This window comes from Chamaea fasciata, unplaced genomic scaffold (genome assembly GCF_029207755.1).
Source record: "Chamaea fasciata isolate MVZ Bird 193981 ecotype frontalis unplaced genomic scaffold, bChaFas1.0.hap1 SCAF_6, whole genome shotgun sequence".
Lineage (NCBI taxonomy): Eukaryota > Metazoa > Chordata > Aves > Passeriformes > Sylviidae > Chamaea > Chamaea fasciata.
In genome coordinates, this window is record NW_027094091.1 from 48,503,507 (window position 1) to 48,527,172 (window position 23,666).

Here is a 23,666-nt window from a genome sequence, read left to right on the forward strand (position 1 = left end):
ATCCGGCCGCTGCCGCCATTTCGCGGGGAGGCGGACGGGGCGGGACCCGCCGTCAGCGGTGCGCGCCCGCCGCCGAGCTCCGGAGCCCGCCGCAAGCCCCGGGAGCCGAGGGCAGGAAAAGCCGCACGGCGCTCCCGAGGCGCCGGCGCCGCGGGCAACCCCAGAACCTTCCTTCCCCTGCCCCGCCCGTTCGCCCTCGGCCCCGCCCCTCGGCCCCGGCCCCGCCCCCTGGAGCCGTTGGCGGCGGCGTGCCGGGCCCGGTCCCGCCTCCCTCCCTCCCGCGGCGTCCGGGCCTGGCCAGCGGCGGCAGCGCGGGGCTCTCTCGCCCTTCCTCTCTCGCTCTCCCCCGGGCGGGCGGCGCCTCTCGGCTCTCCGCGCACCTCGCACCCTCTCCCGGCCGTGACGGGCGGCGGCGGGCGGAGCGCTCTCTCGGCAGCCTCACGGCCCCGCTGCCCGCAGGCAGGCAGGACTTCGGGCGGCCGGCCGGTCGGGCGCCCCCCCGGCTGTTTCCGGAGGAAGAAGAGCGGCTGCCCCCTCCCCCCTCTCCGCCTTCCTCCCCGTTCTCCTCCTCCTCCTTCTCCTCCTCCTCCCTCCCGGCCCCCCGAGCGGAGCGCGGAGTCACCCCGGCGCGTAGACGGGCCCGGCACTCGCACACACACAATGGCGCTGAAACGCATCAACAAGGTGAGTGAGCGCCGCGGCTCCTCCTCCTCCTCCGCCGTCCCCCCCTCCCCTTTCACCGCTTCGCCCTTCTTTTTATTGTTATTTTTTGGGTGTTTTTTCTTCCCCTTCCTCCATCGCCCTCCCGCCCCCCTCCCTCTCGCCCCTGGAGGAGACGGGCGGGGGGGGAGAGGCGGAGGCTGGAGAGGCCGGGAAGCGGCGGCTCCTTCCGGCGGGGCCGCGGCCCGGCTAGGCGGCGAGGCAGCTCTCTCCGGGCCTGAGCTCACAGCTCGGCCCCGGCCCCTTCCTGAGGGCGGGGGCCGGGGGGGTCGGAGAGAGGCAGCTCCCGGGGCCGCTCGGATGTCAGCGCAGCCCGGGGTCGCTGCCGCTGCCCTTCCGCCGAAGCCGGCCCGGATGGCGCCGGCCCGTGTGTGCCGGGGGTTTGGGCGCGATGGCGGCGCTGCCCGGGGCAGCAGCCGGGCCCCTCGGCCCGGTTCTCCTCTCGGCTGTGCAACTTCTCTCCCGCATTGTAAGATGGCGGCGGGTGCGCCTGGCCCGGGCGCTTTCCGGGATCCCTCTCGTTCCGCAATAACGCGGCGCGGACACACGGAGCAGCCGCCGCCGTGCTGCCCTCGCCCCGCAGTTGCCCGTCTCCGCCGCCCCGGGGCCCTCCGGACCCCCGGGAATGCATCGCCCGTCCGGGAATCGCTTCCCCCCGCGCCCGGCGGGAGCGCGCTGCGCGCCGCCGCCTCCCCCCCCGTTGCACAATCGGAGCCGGGTGGAGCAACTTCGCAGCGGCTAACTCGGAAAAAATGCCGGGGTGATGAAAGTTTGTTGGTTTGATTTGGGGTTGGTTTTTTTTTTTTTCTGTCTTTTGTTTCTGTTTTGGTTTTGGGGTGGTTTGGTTTGGTTTTTTGGTTTTTTGTTTGTTTGTTTGTTTTTTTGGTGATGGTTGTTTTTTATTAAACCTCTCCCAAGGTAAGAAGGCTCCCGGCGTGAAGTTGCCCCTATACAGTTTTAGGTTTTCTCGGCAGGTTTGAGAATTGCTCGGATGTAATGGCAAAATGCGCTGGGAGCGCAGCGGCGTTACCGGGAAGTCGCTGTTGGTCTGCGCTCCTTCTTACGCGAGCTACGTGGAGCATTTACGTGCTTCAAGAGCTCAGAGGAGTTTCTTGGTCATCTCATAGCCTGCCAAGATGGCAGAACGTCAGTGTGTCCTGAAATCGGTGAATTTCAGTGCACAAAACATCTTCTGTAGACAGTGTGTAAACTTTATGCCGCCTGCTAGTCTCGCTTTAATTTCACACAGTGTTTGCGGTCATATTTGAGACAAAACGAGCATTTTTTGTAGTGTTTTCAGTGAATGGATAGTGCTGTTATCCTCGAAAATTTTAAATCCATTCTGGGTAGCTAGCTGAATGGTTCGTCTTTGAATTATGGCTATGCTCTGGCAAGAATTTCAAAACGATTCCTTTTGAATCTGCCATCAAACTTGTTCTCTGTATTAGTGGATGATATCACTTGAGTTGAAACACAACTACTCCCTGGTATGCTTTGTCATCAACTCATGCTTATGAAACACGTTCAGGCACTGCAGGTAAGAATTTATTGTCAAATGTAAATCAACACAAACCCCCACTTACGTAGTAATCTGGTGGTCAGAGCCTGAAAACGATTCAGCGTGACTCTGGAACCAGTAAGTCATCTCTGACTTCAGCGTTCTGGCCTGTTGTGTACAGTCTCTTGTCCTGGATTGGTCCTTATGCTCTGTTGCACTCTGTAGTAGGAAGGTTCTTCCTTTACCCAGTGCAAGAGTTTAGCATTAGGAAGATAGTTGAGTTAGGGTTTTTTCTTTTTGCCTTTTTTTTTTTTTTTTTTTTTTTTTTTTTTTTTTTTTTTTTTTTTTTGTGTGTGTGTGTGCGTGTGTTTGTTTGGGCTTTTCTGATCAGTTTAATCACACCACACTATAAGATACGCTTCTAAACTCACATGGAGTTTGTAGTTTTGATTTTTGTGTTTGCAAGCCTGGAAGGTGAACTTTTATTTGTGGAATGAAACCATTCTTTGCATGTTGTTTTCTTTCCTCTGCTGGTCTCCAGTTCAAATGTTTACAGGGGCTGATGCTGACATAAAGAAATAGCAGGGCCAGTTCTGTAACAAAATGGTTGTGAATGTAATTTTAATCCTCCTGTTAACCAGTAAAGCCCAGAGAGAATGGCATTGTCACTGGTAAGGTGGGATTCCCTGTCTTCCAATTGTAAGATCACAGATCAGACCTTGGAACTCTCTGCTTCCTTGTAGTGTGTCTTTGGCAGTAGATGAGAACAGGCTCAAGAGAAACCAGGACCTCAGAACACTGTCATCACACTTAGCTGATTTAGTTTGTATTATTACTTGTGAGGACTAGAATTCATTGTCTCCTGCAGCAGATGACATCCTGAATGTACCAGTGAAGGTATTTTCAGTCTGTTTGGCTAACTCCCTCTTTGTGGACTTGACATATCAAGCAAAATAACATTTTTTATTATGTTGAGTAAACTAGACTTTGAGACTGTGTTAGTGTGTGTGTATCTTCAGTCTGAAGTCTGTTACACATTCAGAATACAACCACTCTTAAAACATAACTGGAAAATTCTACTTCTGATTTGAAAGTGAAAGCAAATGACTATTTATGTGTTGGGTTGTGTACTTCTGGAACAGCCTGTATAATGCACTCCCCAAAACTGAAGTAGTTGTCAGGTACACAGCCAATCCCAGAGAGATTATTGTTTTGCTGGAGTTCATCGTGGCATCAGTGCCATCTGCTCTGGAGGCAGCTTGTGTTCAGTTGGCAAAACTCTGTCCTTGATATGGCTTGCTTTGCAGTTGTTTTATGATAACAAGCAAGTTCTTTTCCCATGGCATAATGTGAACCTGCATCTTAAAATCGAGCTTTTTCTTTCCTGAGGATGAAATTTTCCCCATTTTTTTTCTCCCCAGAATTATCAAGAAATTCGTGTTGATTTATAAGCATGTATCTAAATGCTTGGTGCGTGCTGTGGCACATTGTCTTGGTGTGAAGTGTCAATGGTGCCTGCTAAAAACACATCCTGTAATTGCTGCAGCATGCTGGAGCTTCCGCTTCAAATGGTGATGATCCGGTAGCAGGGAGGCATTTATGTAGGAGTGAGGGATCAGGAATGTGTAAAATTTGGAAAACTTGGAAATGTTACATCGTTGGTACACATCCATTTTATCACTGCTGTACACATCCATTAAAGTGAGGTAATACAAGTGGCCTAAGTGATCTTGATAGCCTAAAAATAGAATTAATACAGGAGGTGTGTGCATGAAATGTCTCGTCTGTGTAATCCTTAGGAAAGCTTGTGCCTGCTGTGTTTTATGGCCATTTGATTAAGCATAACACAAGCTAGCATCGTTATATTGGAATAATTTATTAGAAAATCTTAAGTGGAGTTGGCATCCTGGAAGCTAAAGGCTGAAGGTGGCAAAACCATTTATTGCTACTTAAGTGCAGATAGAAGGTTTCCACTGACACTGGTGGAGTGGAGACTGAATAACTGTTTTCTCAGGCTGTAGCCCCTAGCACTGTTCCTAGATATATAATTAATTGCAACTTTAACCCCCCTCGTCCAGATGCTCATAGTAAGAAATGCTGCGAACCCTGGAAATAGAGTATTTATCAGAGATGATGTGTAGTGTACATCAGTGAGGTCTGCATGGAAATCTGCATTAGTTTAACTAAAGCTGAAAGGGTTACAAAGCCTGCTTATTACTTTATTTTTTAACTGCTACTTTTTTCTTTTGAACTTTGTTTGAATTTTAAAAAAAATCTATAATAAAGCCGGTTGGAATTAAGTTTTCTTCTCTGGATGAAACCCACAACACTTTTGCAGGCAGTGTTGGATTTTGTTTGCTGGGCTTTTTCAAAATAGTTGAATAACTTGAAGTTATGTGATTGAACTCATGCTTTGAATGAATGTCTAGAAATAAGTCTGGATTTGTGTGTTCAGGGGCTCAGAAAGTTAAGATTAGCTAGCTAATGAAATTCAGTTGATGTGAGCTTAGTTGAAATGCTTTAAACCTTTGTAATAAATGCTCTCTATGTATTGAATTACCTTTTTTACTGTAATTTCACCTTAACTATTTTGAATATCCAGGGCTAGACTAAGCCCTGCCTTGGGTAGGTAATTTAGCAGAACTATTGCACTCAGTGGTAAGAAGGGTCACATTGAGCCAGAAGGCAATGGTTGTTTTTTAAATGATGATTCTGCAGTAATGGAGTTTGGGAGAAACTTCCTACTGTTGAAGAACTTAAATGTTTTTTAAGTCAGAATAAAATATTTGGCATTAGATGAAAGCTGTCATCACTTAAATTCTGTTTAAGATTTAGCTTATCCAAATAGAGGTGACATTTCTACTATTAAATTAATATCATTAAAATGAAAATAACGTTTTTTAATTGAGTAGGTTTGGTACTCTGTATTGAAGACCAGCATTTATTAATAAAGTATTGGATGTGTTTTAAGAGCTGGTCATTTTTTTATGGGAAAGGAAAACCGGTGCTTCCTCAGCTAGAAAGTTTGGACTGCGATAACGTAAAGATTTCTCTTGTTAATTGAACACAGTGCTTGTGAAATAAGTTCCCAGTCAGCATGGAACTTTAAATGTGTGCATTGGAGTGGGAGGAGAATGGGGATTGTTATCTCACTTAAGTGATTTACAGAACTTTGGAGATCAATATTCCATTAGATGGGTATTTCTTGCATACTTTAGAAAGAGTCCTCCAGTATACCAAGGATTTAGGTGGCATAATGTATACAGAGGAAAAAGGTTGGCCAGCTCTTATGATCTTTATGATCATTACAGCTTTTATCTCTAAAAGCTGGTTTTGAAAATAAGTCTGTGCTTTTGCTGTTATTCTTGGTGTGAACAGAAGGCCTGATGTGGAACTCCACAGAACGAGCTCCCTTCAACTTCCTGCCCGGTCTGTCACCAGTTCTGAGGCTTTTCCCTGAGCTCAGGTTAACGAGTAGGGGAGGGAAGAGGGATATATAAGCAGCTGTAAGCTGCAGCTCTTGGGTACTGAGTAGTGAACTGCCTCTTGCCAAAGGCGTCCCTGTGGAGCCCAGTTCCAGCCTGGTGTGTTCTCTGCATCCACTGGGTTAAACTGCTGGAAGGAGGGAGAGATGGAGGTTCTTAACCTTCTCTGAGATGTGACAGCTGGTAAGGAGGAGTGGGAAAAGGTTGAGCTTCTGTGTCGTTCAGATTAGGGCATTGATACATCATTCCTGATAAATCTTTCTGTTGCAAATATGAAGGTTTTGCCACTTCAGCTGTCTGCCCTGTGCTCTTGTGTAGATCCCTCCCCTGTGCATCAGAGCTGGCAGATGGGAACTTGTGGTCTGCACTTGAGCATTAGTTCTGATCTCTCAGAATAAGCTGAATTTTGTTGATGGTTTTAGGTTGAGATGCTGTAGCTTACATTGGAAGGGCTGAGTTATGGACATTCTTTTCTGTGATTTGATATAGTAACCTGACAGTAGAATATGCAGGAAAAAAAAATTAGGAAATGAAAGCAGCAGTGTGAATGTGTGTGTGTGTATATATCTGCAGTCAGTAGTGCATTTTTAAATGTGGTTGCTTTTTGTCAAGTCAGTTTTATCAGAATAGAGTCTTTAGTTGTTGAGTTGCCCATGCTTGACAGTTTTGTAAACTTTGGAATATAGATTTAATGCCTCAAATTCTAAATGGAAAATGCTGGAGATTTAAAAGAAAAAACTAACAAAACCAGTTTTTCTTCACTGGTCTTCCATAGGGCACTGATCTGATTAAATTTGGTAGTTGTGTTGGGGAAGCTTTGCAAGAAAAAATTAGTTAAAATTATATTCACGAGTTTAAATTGCTGTTTATGCCTTTGGCAAATCTTTGTAAAACTCTTGAATGTAGACAAGGTTTAATACTGGAAAATAGAGCATTGCAGGATTCAGGACTGAAAGCTAAATAGATTGGGGGATTTTAACCAACAGTAAATATCAGTATTGAATTTTTATGTAAAGGAAGCCTTTGTTTTGGACATCATCCTTTTGAAACGTGTGATACACTAGACATCTTCAAGATCTCCTGCAGTTTTTTTCCACTGTAATTGTGATGGGTTTTTATTATGGTCTTAAGAAAGCAAGATGAGACGACTGTAGGCTGCTTTGCAAATGTTACAGCCCAGTAGAAAAAGGTGACCAACATTTAAATCTTTTCACAAGCATCTGGACACCAGAGTTGCAAGCTGAACTGAGTGCAGATGCTGAAGTGCTTCAAGTCTTTCTGATGGGAAGGCAGGAAGATTGTATTAAATGTTCAGTTAACTTTACAGTTAGCTTTCTCTGTAACCCAGAGTTAGGTTGGCCAGGTGTTCATCACCTCTGTGAGCTCTTCTAATAAACAAGTGCCCTGCTCAAAGGCAGTACTCCTCAACATTTGTTGGCCTATTTGAGTAGTAGTGCCAAATAATTCTCTTAAATCAGATAAATGCAAAGTTTGTTTTTCCTTTAAGCCTCAAATTTTATTTTTTCTTGCCTTGAATAATATAGGAGGATCTCCTGAATTACTGTTTGCCACATGAGCAAGACCCCCTTCCACTGCTCTACTTCAGGGTGCAGTCTGCTCATAAACATGCTTTGAACCTTTTTTTTTCCTTACCTCATTTACTTTTAAAGATCCTTCTGTACATCACTGCTCACTAGATAGCTGAGGTGGAACTCAACTATAGGAGCAGTTGTATTCCAGATAGTTTGTGTTTTGTTTTGGTGGTAATTGGTTTAGTTTTTTACACTTTTGTCTTGGTGTGCGTTCATTTTGTGTGTAACTGAACCTAATCCTGGCCCCTAGAATGTTTATGAAGGGTACTTAGGGCAGATAGGGTAACTGTGTACTGTAGCTGAGGCAGTGTAGTCAATCCTACACAGTTGTGTCCATAGCATACACTCCTATGGTATGTTGGAATAACTTTCACATGCATCTTTGTATTCATACAAAATATTCTTACAAAATATGGGCTGGTGAAAGTCAAGACAGTTTTTAAGACGAGCTGATTTTCAGAGTTTGTTAGGTTAATTAATAAATTTTGGAATAATACATGAGGCTACTGCTAAGCAGTGAATTCACCATGCTGATTACAGACATGGTGTTACTTGTTAGAATACTAATTCAGTTACTTTCTGTTACATCGTCCTTGTTTTTTTGAGAACCTGGAGAATTCTTGTAGCTTTTTAGAGAGTGCAGACTGACTGATGTTGTGCCCCATTGAGGCCACTTGTCATTTCTACAGAAACTTGTCCTGCCCACTGCCAGAGTCGTTGTTTGTGTAGTCTTAGCAAACTCTGGGAGTCTTCTGTCACATGGAGCGCAGGGTGTACAGGTGCTGCTTCTGGTTATGTGTCAAATGTTGGTGGCTGAGGTTCTGCTCTGAGTTACTGTGCCCTCAGCAAGCTGAAGGGCAGCATGTTGGGAGATTCTTGCATAATGCTGCCGAAGTCCAGCGTCTAAGGAATATTAAGCCAACATTTGTGTAAAAATGTCTAGCACAATGCCCAAATCACTTTTCTGAGAGGTAGCCATCAGGACGGAGTGCCTTACTTGGAGTATAAACTTCTTTCCAGCTGCATTAATTTACATTTGTCTGTACTGAATTTCATCTGTCCCTTTGTTTCCCAGTCATTCTGTTTAATTTAGCAAGGTGCATCTTGGTGTTTCCCCTGTGGCCTTTTTATACCAGTTACCCTCTTCTTTGAGGACTGCATTGTAGTCCTGGGTTACAGAACCAAAGATTACTGTGGTTGTTGCAGGAAAAAACCTCCCAGGGGAAAAGGCATGCGAAGTTTCAGTGTCTGATACTCAAAATTAAATTGAATGGCAGAATTAAAATAGCGAGCTATCACTGAATGACTTGGTAGTTAACCAGTGCTTCACTTCACACTTGCCCCTTCAATGTACTTTAGCCAATGTATACAGTCCTCATTCTACATGGAGCACAGGAGTGTTTTAATAAGCTCTGCTGTTTTCAGGGTATGGTAATTGTTATGATACCTCAGAATTTATGTGTGTTGAGCAGTCAGATTTTCTTCATCCTGAGTAAGACAGCTTCTGTGGTTTTGGTTACTTTAGGGGAAATAAACTGTTCTTTTGAGTTCAAAGCACTGCTACAGGTGTGTAGTTGCCATCTTTTTTTAAAAGTTTGTTCTGAAAGCCTTTAGGGAGTGACCAGGAAAGCAAAGTCTGTGACTACATTCCTTTTCCAGTTGGATCTGTCCAACTACTCTGCAAAACATAGGAATAAATAGAGAGCCATTTTAGTTGCAGTAACTCTGAAATTTCCCAAAAACCATTACCTGCATTGTATACCTTCCAGATTTCAGAACAGATGAGAACAGCTGTAGACAATACTCTCATTCACACAGGGCTTGTGTACTGAAAGCCAGGTTCTTTGAAGAGATAGTAGGTAGTCACCTGAGTAGCTTGTATCACAGTGCAGGTACACCGAGTGATTTAATTACAGTGGCGCAGCAGTCTGGCACTTCCTTCCTTGAGTGCGAGGCTTAAAACGTGAATATTTTAATGTTTGTCTTTTATCATACCACGATGGTATTACAGCCAGACACTGTGCAAACAATATGTGGGGTGTAGGCTGAAAAATCTAGTACTAAGGACTGAAGGGAGAATAATCAAAACAGAATCACAACTGTTACATTCCTACCTGTGTTTTGAGTTTCTTAGAAACCTTTCTGTGCTCTTTGTCCTTGCTGTTTTTCTGTGACTGCTTTTCACGTGTTTTCTCTGCATAGTTGCTCTAATATCCTTTTTTAATTTAGAGGAACCTACATCTTTCTGTATCTTGCAGTGCCATTACACATTCCTTTTATCTATTTATTATTCGCCAAAAGGCCAGCTTGTTTGAAACTGATAATTTTCTGTTGGTTACATTTGTTTTGTCATGTCTATTATGCCATTGCCTTCTTACTCAGCTCAGAAATCCACATTCGGTGCCCTTACAAACTGTTATTTTCTGCTTCCAGGTGTAATTAATTTCCATGCAGAAATGAATGTTTCAAATGCAGCTGTGTGGGATGAGGCAGTAGTTCTTTGCTGCTTGACACTTCTTAATCTTCAAACAGGCTTAAATGTTCTTCCCCTCCCTTTATAGCTGCTTCCAATCCTTCCTTCTTTTTTAAAGCTGTTTTCAGCTGTGAGCTAATGAGTAAGACCAATGCAGTGATGAATTTTTGGTTGCCTGGAGTTTGAAATACCCTGTTTTAGGCATCATTAGACTAGCAGTCAAGTTAATAAATGTTGATTTTTTGATTAGCCTAAGCATTCTTTTTTCTCTTTGTCCTTTTTTTTTGTTGGATTGGGATTTTTTTGGGTTTTGAGGGGTGGGTTTTGTGTGTGTGCATGTTGTTTGGGGTTTTTTTGTGTTGTGGTTTGTTGGTTTATTTTTTAACTTCTGATTCAACTGCATATTACCTTTCATGTCCTAAATTATTTTCTGGAAGTGTAAAGCAAATTAACCCCTCTATGCTTTCTTGAGTACAAAACAGAAAGCTGCAATATGTTATTTTAACAAATACTTGTGTTACGAACCAATACTACATGCAACTGTGAGTTAAGGCCTGTGGAGGACAATCTTCAGTCATTCTGGTAGGAGTGATTTTCTGTCACTGTGCTAAGTCAGCTGTTACTATCATTAAAAGTAAGACCTGGCTATTTCCAGCTTAAACTAAAAACATGTAGTAGTCCCACGAGGAGTATGGAATCTGATGAATGGGAAGAAACTGGTGCAGATGCTGCATTATTTGGTACCTTGCAAGAAGGCAGCTTGGTAGGCGCCAGGCTGTCATTTCTTACAGAATTTTCTGGGACCTGAAAACTTCTGTTTTCTTGGTCATGCATATTTGGATGAGATATCCTTTGTCAGTCTTTAAAGTTTCTTCATTCTTTAAATGGCTTCTGTAATCTTTTAAATAGCTGGTAGAGGGGAGTTGTTTAAGGGATTTTTTAGCAGCTTTTCTGTCAAGAAAAGAAAGATACTTCTGGTGTTATTATAGGATCATGCTCCTGCATTTGCACTCACATGTCAAAGTTTCAAATCCTCATTTGAAGCTTAGCCATATTTTCTATGTTAGTTATGATTAAATTACTGCAAAACAAGCAGGTTAATTAGCTTTTGTGTAAGAGTTTTTTTTCTTGAAAGCAGTAGTGTGTGGGGTTTTGTTAGCTTTCTGATAAATGTATAGGGGAGGAGAAGAGAGGAGATAAAAATGGAATTCAGTGAGACTGAATCTTGCTAGAAACCTCATGTGAAACTGGCAGAAGACAAGGGTGCTGAATGTGTGTTAGAGCAGATCTGTCTGTCCCATTGGTGGGTACTGCTGCTCTGTTTCTATTGATCTCCCTTTTCCAAAACTCTGTTGCAGAACCGTACATGCATTGCTTCTTGTCTGGGTTACATTGCTGTTGTCCTCTAACAGTAGCATTGGTGCTTACTCTTTACCAATGTTCTAGTCTGTAAAACGCTGAGTGACTAATGATCCTTGTGGAGAGGTAGGAACTGTCACACTTTATATTTGGAAACTGGGACACACAAACGGTGACGTGCTGGAGCTGCACCGGAAACCTCTGGCAGTGACAGAGACTGCTGGTCACTGTTGTAATTCAAGACTAATCCTTTCCAATAGGTGCGCAGCTTGTCACTCCTCACCAAATTTGGTTTATTGTTTCTATGTAAAGTCTTTCACATTTGCTGCATAGGAGTTTTGTTTTGGTTCTTTTCAGCCACCTCTAAAGTGAAAAACTCTTAACCAATTGCAGGAAAATGTGGGTTCCACTTTGGGGGATTTTTAAGAAAATTTGGGATGTAGCTTAATACCTCTCGAGAAAGGGAAATCACTACTGAAACCATGTTAACAAAAAGAAGTTGGAGAAGTATGTACAGTAGAAGGAATATGAGAAGCAGAAAGGTCTTACAAAAATATTTGATTAAATATTAATTTGCTGTAGAATCGTTACTCTTGATTGCTAAGCTGAGAAAGTAGGTTTGTATTTATATTGCTGAGTGGGAAGCTTTAAAAAAAAAAAGCTCCTTCCTTTCCTTCAACAAAATGCTTCAGCTGCACTCCAGATCTCACAGCCCACGTGCCTCTGCTTGTTCAGTTTCCAGTTATTCCAGTTTGCCTGTTGTGTTCAGTAGAGTTGTAGCTTTCAGAAGGAGATACTTAAAGTTACTCAGAACTTTCCACTCCCTTGTTGCAAAAAGCCTCCCCTCTTTGTGTGAATGTGAAAGTGTCACACAACAGAGAGATGAAGTTGGTCTGGTGTTACTGTGAGCCAGGATTTGCTTCATGTTCTTCTAGAGCCCTTCACAATGCTGAAGCAAACAGCTTTACTACAGACTTTTCTGACCATAATACCCTGGAGAAGCAAATATAAGAGCGTGTGCCACCTCAGCTTTCTTTCCCCAAATTTAGTGGGTGAATTACTTGCTCTGTGGGTGAAATGCCAACTGGTGTATCATTTGTTCCCAGAATTATCTGTGTATTGAGCCACTTTGATTAGTGCAGTTAGGTTTTTTAGTGAAGTCCTTCTGCTTGTTTTAGACCAGACAAAACTTTAGTCCTTTTGGTAATGAAGGTCACTGCCACTTTGTTACCTTGAGCAGTTCAAGTAGTGAAAAGGAATATAGACATGAATTTTGAAATGATTGGAGTCTGGAATATGGAAACTCATTTGTTTCAGCTTTTAAATTATTTTTAGTATTACCAGAGGGGGTTTTGCACCAATGTTTCACTGGAACTCACTAAATTTAATGTATGTCTTACATCTACAGTTATTTTTCCTGGTTGAATTATTGATGTTGAGTTACTAATCTTCCTGCTGTGGTAAAATACCTATTTTTATCTTGAGTACTGAATTCTTGTTTCTCTGAAGGTAGTAGTACTTTTTGAAGACACCTCTAGTCTAATGCACATGTCTCGGACAGTCTAATCCTTGTCTTTATGCTACTCAGTCTTATAATTTTCATAAATGGCATGAAGAGCCTTTTCATAGTTTTTAGTCCCTGTGATAGTTAAAAAAACCCTCGAGGATCTAAATGTACTTCCACTGTTTAATAAATCCAGTAATAACTGTACAACTGCATTAAAATAATAACATTTGTGTCCTTCTGCTTATTCTATTGCTGCAACTTACTTGAAAGGACATGATATCTTTTTTCCTCCCAGATTTTGGAAATGATTGATCATTCTTAGAACTGGAAAATACATTTTGATGAGAAATAAGCCTGACTAACAAAACCTGCTGTATTTGTTCAATGGAAAAAAAAAAAGCCCTGAAAATTAAAAAACCTCTTTCTATCAGGAGCTTCTTCTACGTTTATTGTTTGCCTTTACATGGATAACATAAATCTAAGTTAACATTTTTTTTCTGGAGGATAATGAACATCGTATGGACCTAAGAAGTGGTATTAAATGGCAGCAATAAGTCTGTCATCGGGGTCCCCAGTAATATCTGGAGAGTGTAGCAAAATGCAAACTAAATGCATTTACTGTGATGATCTGGAAAGAGCTGTTGCCCACACTTCTACAAACAGCAGCAGTGAAATGATCTGTACTATTAACTTCCTTGTGCAGTTGGTTATCAAAACTCACGTGGTTTCATTTCATAAAACAGTCAGATGCCAGTGCAAAATGGAGATATTATTACTTGGAAAATTCATCAGAATTAACAAACGTGGGGAGGGGAAATCTGGGACTAAATTTTCTTGGTGTTTGGAGGGAAGGGGACTGTGGACTTTGGGCAATGTAGTTTTGTTGTTTGGTGGGGGGTGTTTGGTTGGTTGTTCATTTGTAATTGGGGTTTTTTTAAGTGGATGGACTTGTACATGTTGAAGTGGTGTTATTCTTTCTGTGTTTGCAAGAGCTATTACCAAAGAACAAGTGTTTATGTTACAAGAAACATAAGTTGTTTTTTTCTTAATTTTGTGTTGGCTTAGATTTTAGATACTTAGATTTTTATGAAGTGCTGTATTTGTGAAACTTTAAGAACGTACATTAGGATCTTCCCAGGCAAGAGTTAGCTGTCTGGTCCAAATATGCATATGTTTCCAGCATAATAGGCATGCCTGGCTTTCTTAAATGTCTGATAAAGTTCTTGGTTGAATGGCTTGTATAGACTTGCAGAAAAAAAACCCCAACTTGAGTGAAACTGTTAATGTATGAAAGAGAGGCTGAATATTATGCCTTTTCTCAAGACTTCTAGATACCTTGACAAGTGCAGATTTACCTATAGAAGCTCTTGAAGCCCTTTTTAGAGTCAAGGGAGAGCAGGGGGAAAGAAGGTGGTGGTTCCATGCTTTAACTGAAAGTGTAAATTTAAAGATGCTGTCCAAACAAATGACTTGTGGAGCATTAAAACAATTAATTGGAGAGCTTCTTTGTTTCCTCACAGCAGTATTGTTACTGCACAAAGAAACCTCAGTCTGAAATACCTGTTTCCATTCCTCTGTAGTGGGGGAGGGAGAGAACTGTTTCTGCAGTTCAGTAACTTTTAAGTTTAAAGGCATAATTGTCTTAAATGTAAAGTTAAAAAAAGGCAAACAACCAGATATTTTGCCTGATTACAACGCTTGTCAGCCTCTTGAGTTTTCGTGTCTGTTTTGATCTTTGTGAGGTACATCCCTGATGCAGGTAGTGGGTAAAGTGAAACCAAGTTCCTGTGGGGTTTTTTCTTGCTGTTCTTAGTTCTGATGTCAGATGTTACATAGAGTGCTTCCTGTTTCATGAAGACTCACCTAAAGTTTTCTCTCACTTCAGGCTTCTCTAGCTAAGACTGAGTCCTTGCAAATCTCGACCAAAAAGTGATCAGACTTTGCCAGCTTAAGGCTTTGTGTCCTGCTTCTTTCTTCAGCAGGAGTGTTTTCATAGTTGTGACATACATAGATTTGGAAAGGCATAATCATTGTAGCTGTTCACCTTCATAGCTGGTTTTGTGTGCCTTTGTCTATTACAGACATCTTTGATACTGATATAGTGGTTCTTAGAGTTATTAATTGCACATTCTTCTGTGTTTGTATATGGAAAAACTGTTAAAGGTTTTTGCTAGATACGAAGTTAAAATTACTATTTTTGTTTGGTTTTGTTTTCTTAAAGGAACTTAGTGACTTAGCCCGTGATCCTCCAGCACAGTGTTCAGCAGGTCCTGTTGGAGATGACAGTAAGTAACTTCAAGTTTCATGTTTTGTTCTGCTGACTCAAATCATATCATGCCTAGATAATAATACGGAGTTTTTCTTTTGTAGTGTTTCATTGGCAAGCCACAATTATGGGACCTGTAAGTATTCTAATTCTTGTGATGTTAATACTAAATGAGTAGTTCCTGCTGAGGAGAATTTTTTTTTTTTTTTTTTAGAAAAGGTTTACTTTTGTTAACTCTCCTTATCCTTATTAGCAATGTTAGGCATTATTACTTAATATCTAGAAACTTTGCATTTAACTTTTTCTAAGGTTTTAATCTAGCATGAACTTTGTTCTAGGACCTGGTGCTACTGTTAGGAGTTAGTTGGGATGTTTCTGTGTGGATCTTAGAAGGGAATTCTTATTTGGTCTGGTGTTGTAATGCTGAGATCTTGAATACTTGAAGGAATAAAAGGGGGAGTAATCACTGAAATGAGAAGTTTCAGTTATGACTGGAGAAAAAAAAGTCAGTGTTAAATGTTCAGTAAGCATCTGAATCCTGAATGGGACTTTTTCCTCATCAAGGAAGTCAAAAGTTTGATTTTGTTGAAAACAACCTGAAAGCAATTCACATCTGAAGTTTTCCGGTTATCTGTATTTAAAAGACAAAACCTTCTGTAACTTTTGAAGACAAGCCTTAGGTGAGGCTATGAAGTAGGAATTCAGTATCAGTGATGCTGAAAAACCCTGGATTTATATATAGGTACAAGTGTGTTATTAGGAGGTGGCCATTAGACGTTCACTGGACTGAAAAATGTCTCTTTATCCTGAAGTACCTGGTCATCACTGATAGAAAATAGGCACCTCAGCTAGGTGTGGAGCACTGCACTGGGTATGATGATTCTATGTGGCTGGTGTCTGCATGGTCACGAGGTAGTAAGCATTGGTTGAATTTAAATTAGGATTATTATTTTTAGTTTTCCCGTGTGGTTTAATAAGGTACAGCTCCTATTTTCCCTTTGTGGTTTTCCTGGTGTCAGAAAGTCTGCATTCCTGTTTCCAGATTGGGCAGTGTTCGGACAGAAGTGTGTCAATGTGGTGTTATCAGTTCTAGTGCTGCTTTGGTGCTGCCTTTCATAACAGACAGGGATTGTAGAACCAATCATCTGGTCTTCAACCTCTGCAGTAGGATATTGTGATTTTCCTAGACAGATAGGTGTATGAAAGTGTGCTTCGGTTTAACAGATTTTAAGGAGGAGTTTCTGTAATTGATAAAATGTATCCCCAGAATATGTCCAGTGAAAGGGTTGGTGTTTTTTTGGCTCCTCAAGGCCTCTTGGCCAAATACAAGAGGTTTATATCTTGATCACTAGGTTACTTCAGAGATAGGATAGGGTATAACCTACATGTTGTGGGTTTGAGTCCCTGTCTCATGTTGCAGATTTTCATTTTCTGGTATTTAAGTAATACATAGATATTTTCTTTCATTGGTGAAATGCTTTTGCAATTAAGATGAGAATTCAATTTACAAATAATGCAGAAATGTACTGTGTATGCCTCAAATTCATTTTCCCTAGCCCTGAGTCCAGAATTAACAGCAAAGTATTCTTCAGGTTAATCAATGAAATTGTTAGCTCTATTTCAGAAATTTAGTTGTAATTTTGAGTAAAAACCTTTTGCTTCTTCCTTCTTTAAACTACTAACTTAGTACAATCCCCGTTTAGTCACTCCAGTTTTTTTCTTCTCCTTACTATTTTTTTCTTACTTCCACATGTTGTTTTACTGCTTATAGTTGACCTCTGAATGAATTATCCCACTAATTCTTTCCTTGTAGCAGGGAAATGTAAAATACTCTCATACTAAATTACAGTGAATTTCTAATAGAGAAAAAGAGGAAAAAATCACTTGAATTATGATTATTCTTTTGACTGTTTGGTTGTGCTGGTAGGATGGGTGGTTGAGGTTTTTTGTTGGGGTTTGTTTTCAAGGAACAAGGATCTAGCTGTGTACTCAGGTTTTATGCAGGGCTGAAGCTAAGGACAGAATTTAGGAGGGAGTGGGAATCCGTGACCACTCTAAACATGGGTGGTCATAACAAGTAAGTTCCAAACACAGAACTGTAGGTTTGTGAGTCTGATGGGACTCCCCACTCTGTTAACAGTACTTCTTGGGCCTATCTTAGAAGCATTTGAATGCTTTTGCCCTGTAGTCCTGAGTGGATTGTCAGAGCTGCTGGGTTTTATGATGCATTTGCTTGGAGAGGTCCACATGGAAAGTGACGTGTATGTGTTCTGTATTACTCACCTTAGGAAGTAAGAATTAAATTTTAATTATGTCTCACTTTTTATTGGTGGGTTAAACATTTTGGTTTAAACAGTTTTCCTCACCTTTTATTTAAAAACAAGATCTTCAGTGATATTTAGTCTGAAAGATGGTGATAGGAGAATTATTTGTTTGCTTTGACAGAATGACAGTCCATATCAGGGTGGTGTATTCTTCTTGACAATTCACTTTCCCACAGACTACCCATTCAAACCACCTAAGGTAAGTATTGCTGTCTCATTTGTGAAATTAGTGCTTTTTAAAGAACTGAGTACAGGAGAGAAATTGTCGGCCTCTGTACTGCAGCAATGTCAAGTTCTCACTTCTTTTCAGGCATTCTTATGATCTATTAGATGTCTGGGTCCCATTCTGACTACCACAGGAATGAGTGTGTTAGCATATTCTTTATGAACAAATTCGTGTGTGTGAATTCCAAATGTCTTGAAATATTTGGGCTCATTTCTGGTTTTCTTAATTGATAGAAAAACTTCTCATTAGCTTTGTGTTACTATGATAGTTCTTGCTGAGGGGACTGTCAAGTATTAGTGTAGCTGTTTGGATTGGTCTGTAGGAATGTGACACTGTGGGTGGGGATTTACTTGCCGAGTGCCTAAAATCAAGTGAAGGGGTTATTTGTTAAGAGTTTGGCAGTAATTGCAAAATGTGCTCTTTTTCAGTAGCTTTATCAGCCACTAGCTTTGTCGTTCAATTTCCAGTCAAATGAAGGCATACCCTTGGAGTGTCTGCAGTGTTGGAAGTTCTGTAGCTTGGTGACAGCAGTGTTACTGTGGTTTAGGCACTGCTGTTGAGTGTCTTCATCAAAGGCAGCTGGGATTAACACACTCATACTTGCCCTCTCTCTGTTTGAAATAATGCCTGGTAGTGGGAGACTCAGAGCTTGTGGCTTGTGTGCATTTCCCTGAATTTTATGCAGTTTAGCTGCTTAATCCTTTTCTTTTAAATTGAATTGACTGATAGCTTGACTGAGAAGAATGGGTGCAGTTATTGTCATAGACCCAAATGCATTCTTTGTGTCTTTGTTTTTTTGTTGCAGGTTGCATTTACAACAAGAATCTATCATCCAAATATTAACAGTAATGGCAGCATTTGTCTTGATATTCTAAGATCACAGTGGTCTCCTGCTTTAACTATTTCTAAAGGTAACTTTTGTGAAGGAGAAATTTTTTCCATCTTGTGTTGAATACTGTGCTTTTAGCCTTGATTGTGTTAAGTTTTTGCCCATGTCTTCGATTTCCCTCATCTTCCCTTCCCTTCCTCATTCAAGCCTATGTTTTGCCAGTTTGATGATACTGCATTTTTAATGGATTTTTTTTTTCTAACACTTTCTCCTGTGTTTCTGTTTAAGGCCTTCTCTGGCCACTTACCTGCTCCAGTATTCTTAGCAGAGTTTACCAGCTTGGACCCAGAGGAATTTGCTGGCATTTGGATTGAAATAGGCTTGTGTTGGGGTGTTTGAGCTAAGGCTAAGAAACTGCTTGTTTGGAGCTGCTCGTGCAGATACATGTGCATATTAAATGAAAGATTAATTTAAAGTCAGTTTTAATACTGAAATTTACGTAATTTTTTCCTCCTGCCTAGAGTTACATGCATAGTTCTGTTGGCAGTCTGTGGTAGATGAATAAATCTGTCATTGATACATACTGCTTTCTACTACGGTGCACTGGCATTGCATTACATTACTTCATGGACTAAGTTTACTGATCTTACTTCATGATGACTTGATCCTGTGTTGCAAGAGAAGATTTATGGCTTTCCTCATTTTACTACAGTAAATAACAGATAATTCTCAAATATTTTTATGATGATCGAGTTGTTTTCCTTCAAAGCCACTGGTCACTGTGGCTTTAAGATCCCTCAAAGTGCCCTTTTGTCTATAGAACTTGTAATTTCTGTCTGTCCAAACAGTCAGTTTGTTATTTGAATGTAGATTCCCTGTATCTTATGCTTCAGTATTTTCTTCTAAAGCTTCTATGAGAGTAGAAGATTAAGTCCTTATAGTTGTCTTCAACAGTGTTACTGAGTTAAAACTAGATATGTAGTTTTAACAGTGCAGACCAGGATACTCTTGCCTTATGTACAACAAATGAAGAATTCAGACTGATTTAAAAACTAAACACTTAAATTTGAGGATTTTCTAGTTTTAGTGGTAAGAACCATGAATATGCTGTTCATCACAGTACATAATGTGCTTTTGTTGGCTGCTATGTTACGTCATAGTGTAGGGGACAACTAGGGGACAACAGTGCTGTTCTCATGTGTGTACTGACAGCTGTAAGTATTGGGAAATAGGAAGCAAATAGTTCTTACAAGCCTTTAAGTTAGTCTGGGCTTTCTAGTTAAGAGTGAGTTATGAATTTATATTGGCTGTTTATCAGGAAAATACTTCTTAGGTTCTGTCCTGTGGCGACACTGTGCCAATGTAAAGATCTGTGCTCCATTGTTTCCAAGATTGCCATTCCTCTTTTGCTACTGAGAATGCTTTTTTTTTTTACAGTTCTCTTATCCATTTGTTCACTGTTATGTGATCCAAATCCAGATGACCCACTAGTGCCAGAGATTGCACGTATCTATAAAACAGACAGAGACAAGTAAGTAGAGAATTATACAAGACTTGTATTTTAACAGACTGCAAGAGTGCATTGTCAGACAGCACTTGTGTTCAGTGAGCCTTTTGTGAAGATCTGAGATGTAGAAAACTTGTGTGACAAAGAAGTGAGTAGTGCATAATTTAAAAACAAAGGAACTTAGCATCTTTGAAGTTGTGGGTGAAAGATTTATCTTTATCTCACGTGCGTGGAAGTATTTTACAGTATATATATTTGTTGCCTTTTTTTTTTGCTTACCATGCATAAATCTAGTTAGATCTTCATAATGAGGAAAAGACAGCTTTTGGTTGTTTTGATGCCTTTGTTCAGCAGCAGGTTGGCCTTAGATTTTTGGTTCTTCCCTTGAAAATAGGCAGCAGAACTTCTTTACCCATCTGTGTTGCAACTTTATTTTCCTTAGGTATCTCTAACATTTTGAACAGATAGAATTCTATGAAGCAGATTTTGGGGGTTTTATATATATTAATGCTAAATATATTTGTCCAATTAGGTACAATAGGTTAGCAAGAGAGTGGACAGAGAAATACGCTATGCTGTAGGGTAAGAATATTTGCAAATTATGGTGCATTTAACAAAATGGAAATTTGTCAGCACTTGGGTGCTGCATGCTCTAAGGCACTGGATTAACTAACAGATAATGGATGCACCAGTTACTGAACGTGGAAATTTAACAGCTTGATCTGTGGTTAGCGTGTAATGTATTGGCTAGTCACTATTTCTCACAGATACTATTCCTGCATGGCCAAAAAAAAAAAAAAAAAAAAAAAAAGTTAGTATGAAGTAATTACTGAGTTCTGAGCCAGGTTGTCAACTGGTTCAGGTAAGTATTTACCCAGATTTTGTCAGAATTTGGTTAAATTAAGTGATGCCCTGTAGCGAGACCTCATATACAGACATGAGTGAATTCAGACAGTCCAAATTTCAATTATTTTTAATCACCAGTGTCTGTCTTCCACATATAAACTAGGAAATGTATGGAGAATATGTTCTGCTTGTATAGTTAATAATTAACTTCTTACTGACAAGCATGGAGTTAAGTGTTAACTAATTGTCAGCTCAGTTCCTGTGGAAGTAGTGTATTTTAATAGTCTTTTAATGTCCTTTTAAAATTTTGAGCAGTGTATTCGTGTGAAAAGACTATTCAGTGCAATGAAATGTTTAGTGTTGTTTTTCTTTAAAATTGGAATTGACATTTTGTATCCAGTGATATTATTAACCAAATAATCTTTACTTATGGCATGGGATATACGGTAATCTTAACCTAAGAGCAATATTCAAAATACTTGCCTTGTTTATTCTATCCCAGATAGTCCTTTTTCCTTCTCTTTTAGTATTTTTTTTTTATAACAGACTTCTAGCAAATTTACTTGTCATGAATTTGAAGCTTTCCCTAAAAACTAGAGAGTATCTATCCTAATTGGTGTAGGGAGGGAATTGTTCAGTTTTTTGAGTTCAAGTATGTCTTGGTACAGAAAAAGACTTCTTACAGTGTAAAGAGAATAGAGAGATGGGAATAAAATCATATTTAATCGTAAACTGTTTGGGAAATTGGAATTTTTATGCTGATGTTAATTCGATTCCTGGTTTTTGTCTGCAGGTACAACAGAATATCTCGGGAATGGACTCAGAAGTATGCCATGTGATGCTACCTTAAAGTCAGAATAACCTGCATTATAGCTGGAATAAACTTTAAATTACTGTTCCTTTTTTGATTTTCTTATCCGGCTGCTCCCCTATCAGACCTCATCTTTTTTATTTTTTTGTTTACCTCCTTCCATTCATGCACATGCTCATCTGAGAAGACTTTAGTTCTTCCAGCTTTGGACAATAACTGCTTTTAGAATCTGTAAAGTAGTTACACAAGAACAATTGCCCAAGATTCAGAATTTTTTTTAATGGAGCATGTGTATTATGTGGCCAATGTCTTCATTCTATCTTGGTTATGAGATTAAAAACAAACATTCCTCACTGCTCTAACAGATACTGAAGATACCACCTGAAGGGGGGAGGGGAGATGGATGTTCAGTTTCTCCCATCAAAGAAGTAACATTGCTGTAGCAACATCCATCTTGTTCCAAACCTTCCAGTGTTAGAGAACTGAGGTTTTATTATACAATTTTGCTCATAACTGATGTGTCTGGAGAATTGGTACTGAATCTATAGCATCAGCAGAACAGAAAATGTGATGTATCTTATGCATGTCAATAAAAGGAATGACCAGTTCTTGTTTTACAGAGAATGGAAATTGGAAGTCAAACATCCCTTGTATTCCAAAATAGGGTTTAAGAACATTTTTGTAATTCATTTAAATTTTGTTAGGAGGCTTGGAGCTATTAGTTAATCTGTCTTCCAAAACACTGTTTAATATAGCACTGAATAAATGATGCAAGTTGTCAATGGATGAGTGATCAACTAATAGCTCTACTAGTAATTGATTTATTTTCTTCAATAAAGTTGCATAAACCAATGAGTTAGCTGCCTGGATTAATCAATATGGGAAACAAAATCTTTTGTAAAAGCAAAGCTGGTTTTTGTATATACTGTTGGCATTTGCCTCATTGTTTAACATCAAATAATGATGTAAAGTTCAATAGAGTGACTCTTCTGCCCTTTTCAGTTCTAATGCTCAGTCTGTTGCAGGTTGGCACATTGCTCGGCCTGGTGGATGCAGAATTAATAAGCTAACATAGTCGTGTAGCCACAGTAGGGGGCTGCACTTGGTGCTGGGAGCCCAGCGTTCAAGGATGGACTTGGGACCCAGCAGATCTGAAGTGGTGTGTTGTGGAGATACTTCCTGATGCACCTTTGTTTGCTGACTGAGAACCTTTTTCTTCACCTTGTACACTTGACAACTGAAAGATCTTAATGTGCGGGGTAATGATGAGGCAAAAAAATTATAAAATAAAGTACTGTTTTGATGTGGGAATTGTCATGAGGCTGTGTTGAAGTGACTTTACTATGTGGGATGTTCGTTACCATTGAAAAGGACTTGTTCAGCCATGCTGCCATTTACATTGATGACTATTTTAATGCAAGAGACACTTTCTTCATGTCAGGTGACTAAACGTGAATAAAGACTCATTGCTATTGGATTTTTGTTCTACAAGAAACATTGTCGTGTGCCATTAGTTTATCTTTCAGCAACAAGGGCATTATTAAACATCTGACTCTTTCCTCCCCTCTTCCTTCATATTTTTCCTTGTTTAATCTTTTTGGTCTCCATTCTTAACATCCATAGCTTCATTTTCTCTAGTCGTGTACTATCCCTTTATTGTGCATCTGTGACTTCTCACTGGCACCACTTTTGCACTGCTTATAGTTATGTACATCCTGATTCCTTGTCCCCACATGGATGTGGAAAGCTAGATGTAAAATAAATGTTAAACCTTAATTTTTATAAAAATTTGAACATGCAGTTTGGACATGGTTTGTTCTGATTCTAAAGTATGAGAGTGAACTTGAAATTTTCAAGTATAGTTGGCTTGGAATTTAGAAACTTGGGCTCCCTTTAGCAGTACACACTTCAATGACTACTTTCTGAAATTTATTGATGGAGTTGCAGTTCATTTCTGCTTTGCTAACCAGCTTACACCATTTTGCTGGGAAATGGGAATACGACTACCAGTAGCATTACAACTGAGGTAAAAGTTCATATTTTTAAGCTTACAAACGTGCTGCTATCAATTGGTTTTTCTGTACTTGGGTTAATTTGATGCCTGTTACTTTGTCGTGGGAGTCACAGCCACTGAAATCACTTATGTGATCAACCAGGAAGATGTTTTGTGAGGTGTAAGGCAGCAGGTGTTAGAGAACACAAGGCGGTGTGCATTATGAAGGG

At 40.3% G+C, this 23,666-nt stretch overlaps 1 protein-coding gene across 1 annotated transcript; it reads left to right on the forward strand.

Annotated features, from left to right (window-relative positions):
• Positions 1–22,754, forward strand: UBE2D3 (ubiquitin conjugating enzyme E2 D3; the record flags this gene model as incomplete). The annotated part of the gene is made up of 7 exons (XM_066185085.1): positions 1–684; positions 14,856–14,919; positions 15,005–15,036; positions 17,346–17,423; positions 18,256–18,361; positions 19,717–19,810; positions 21,426–22,754. Coding segments are annotated over 7 exons (1,104 nt in total), but the record flags the coding sequence as incomplete, so codon positions are not given.
• Between the last annotated feature and the right edge of the window lie 912 nt (positions 22,755–23,666).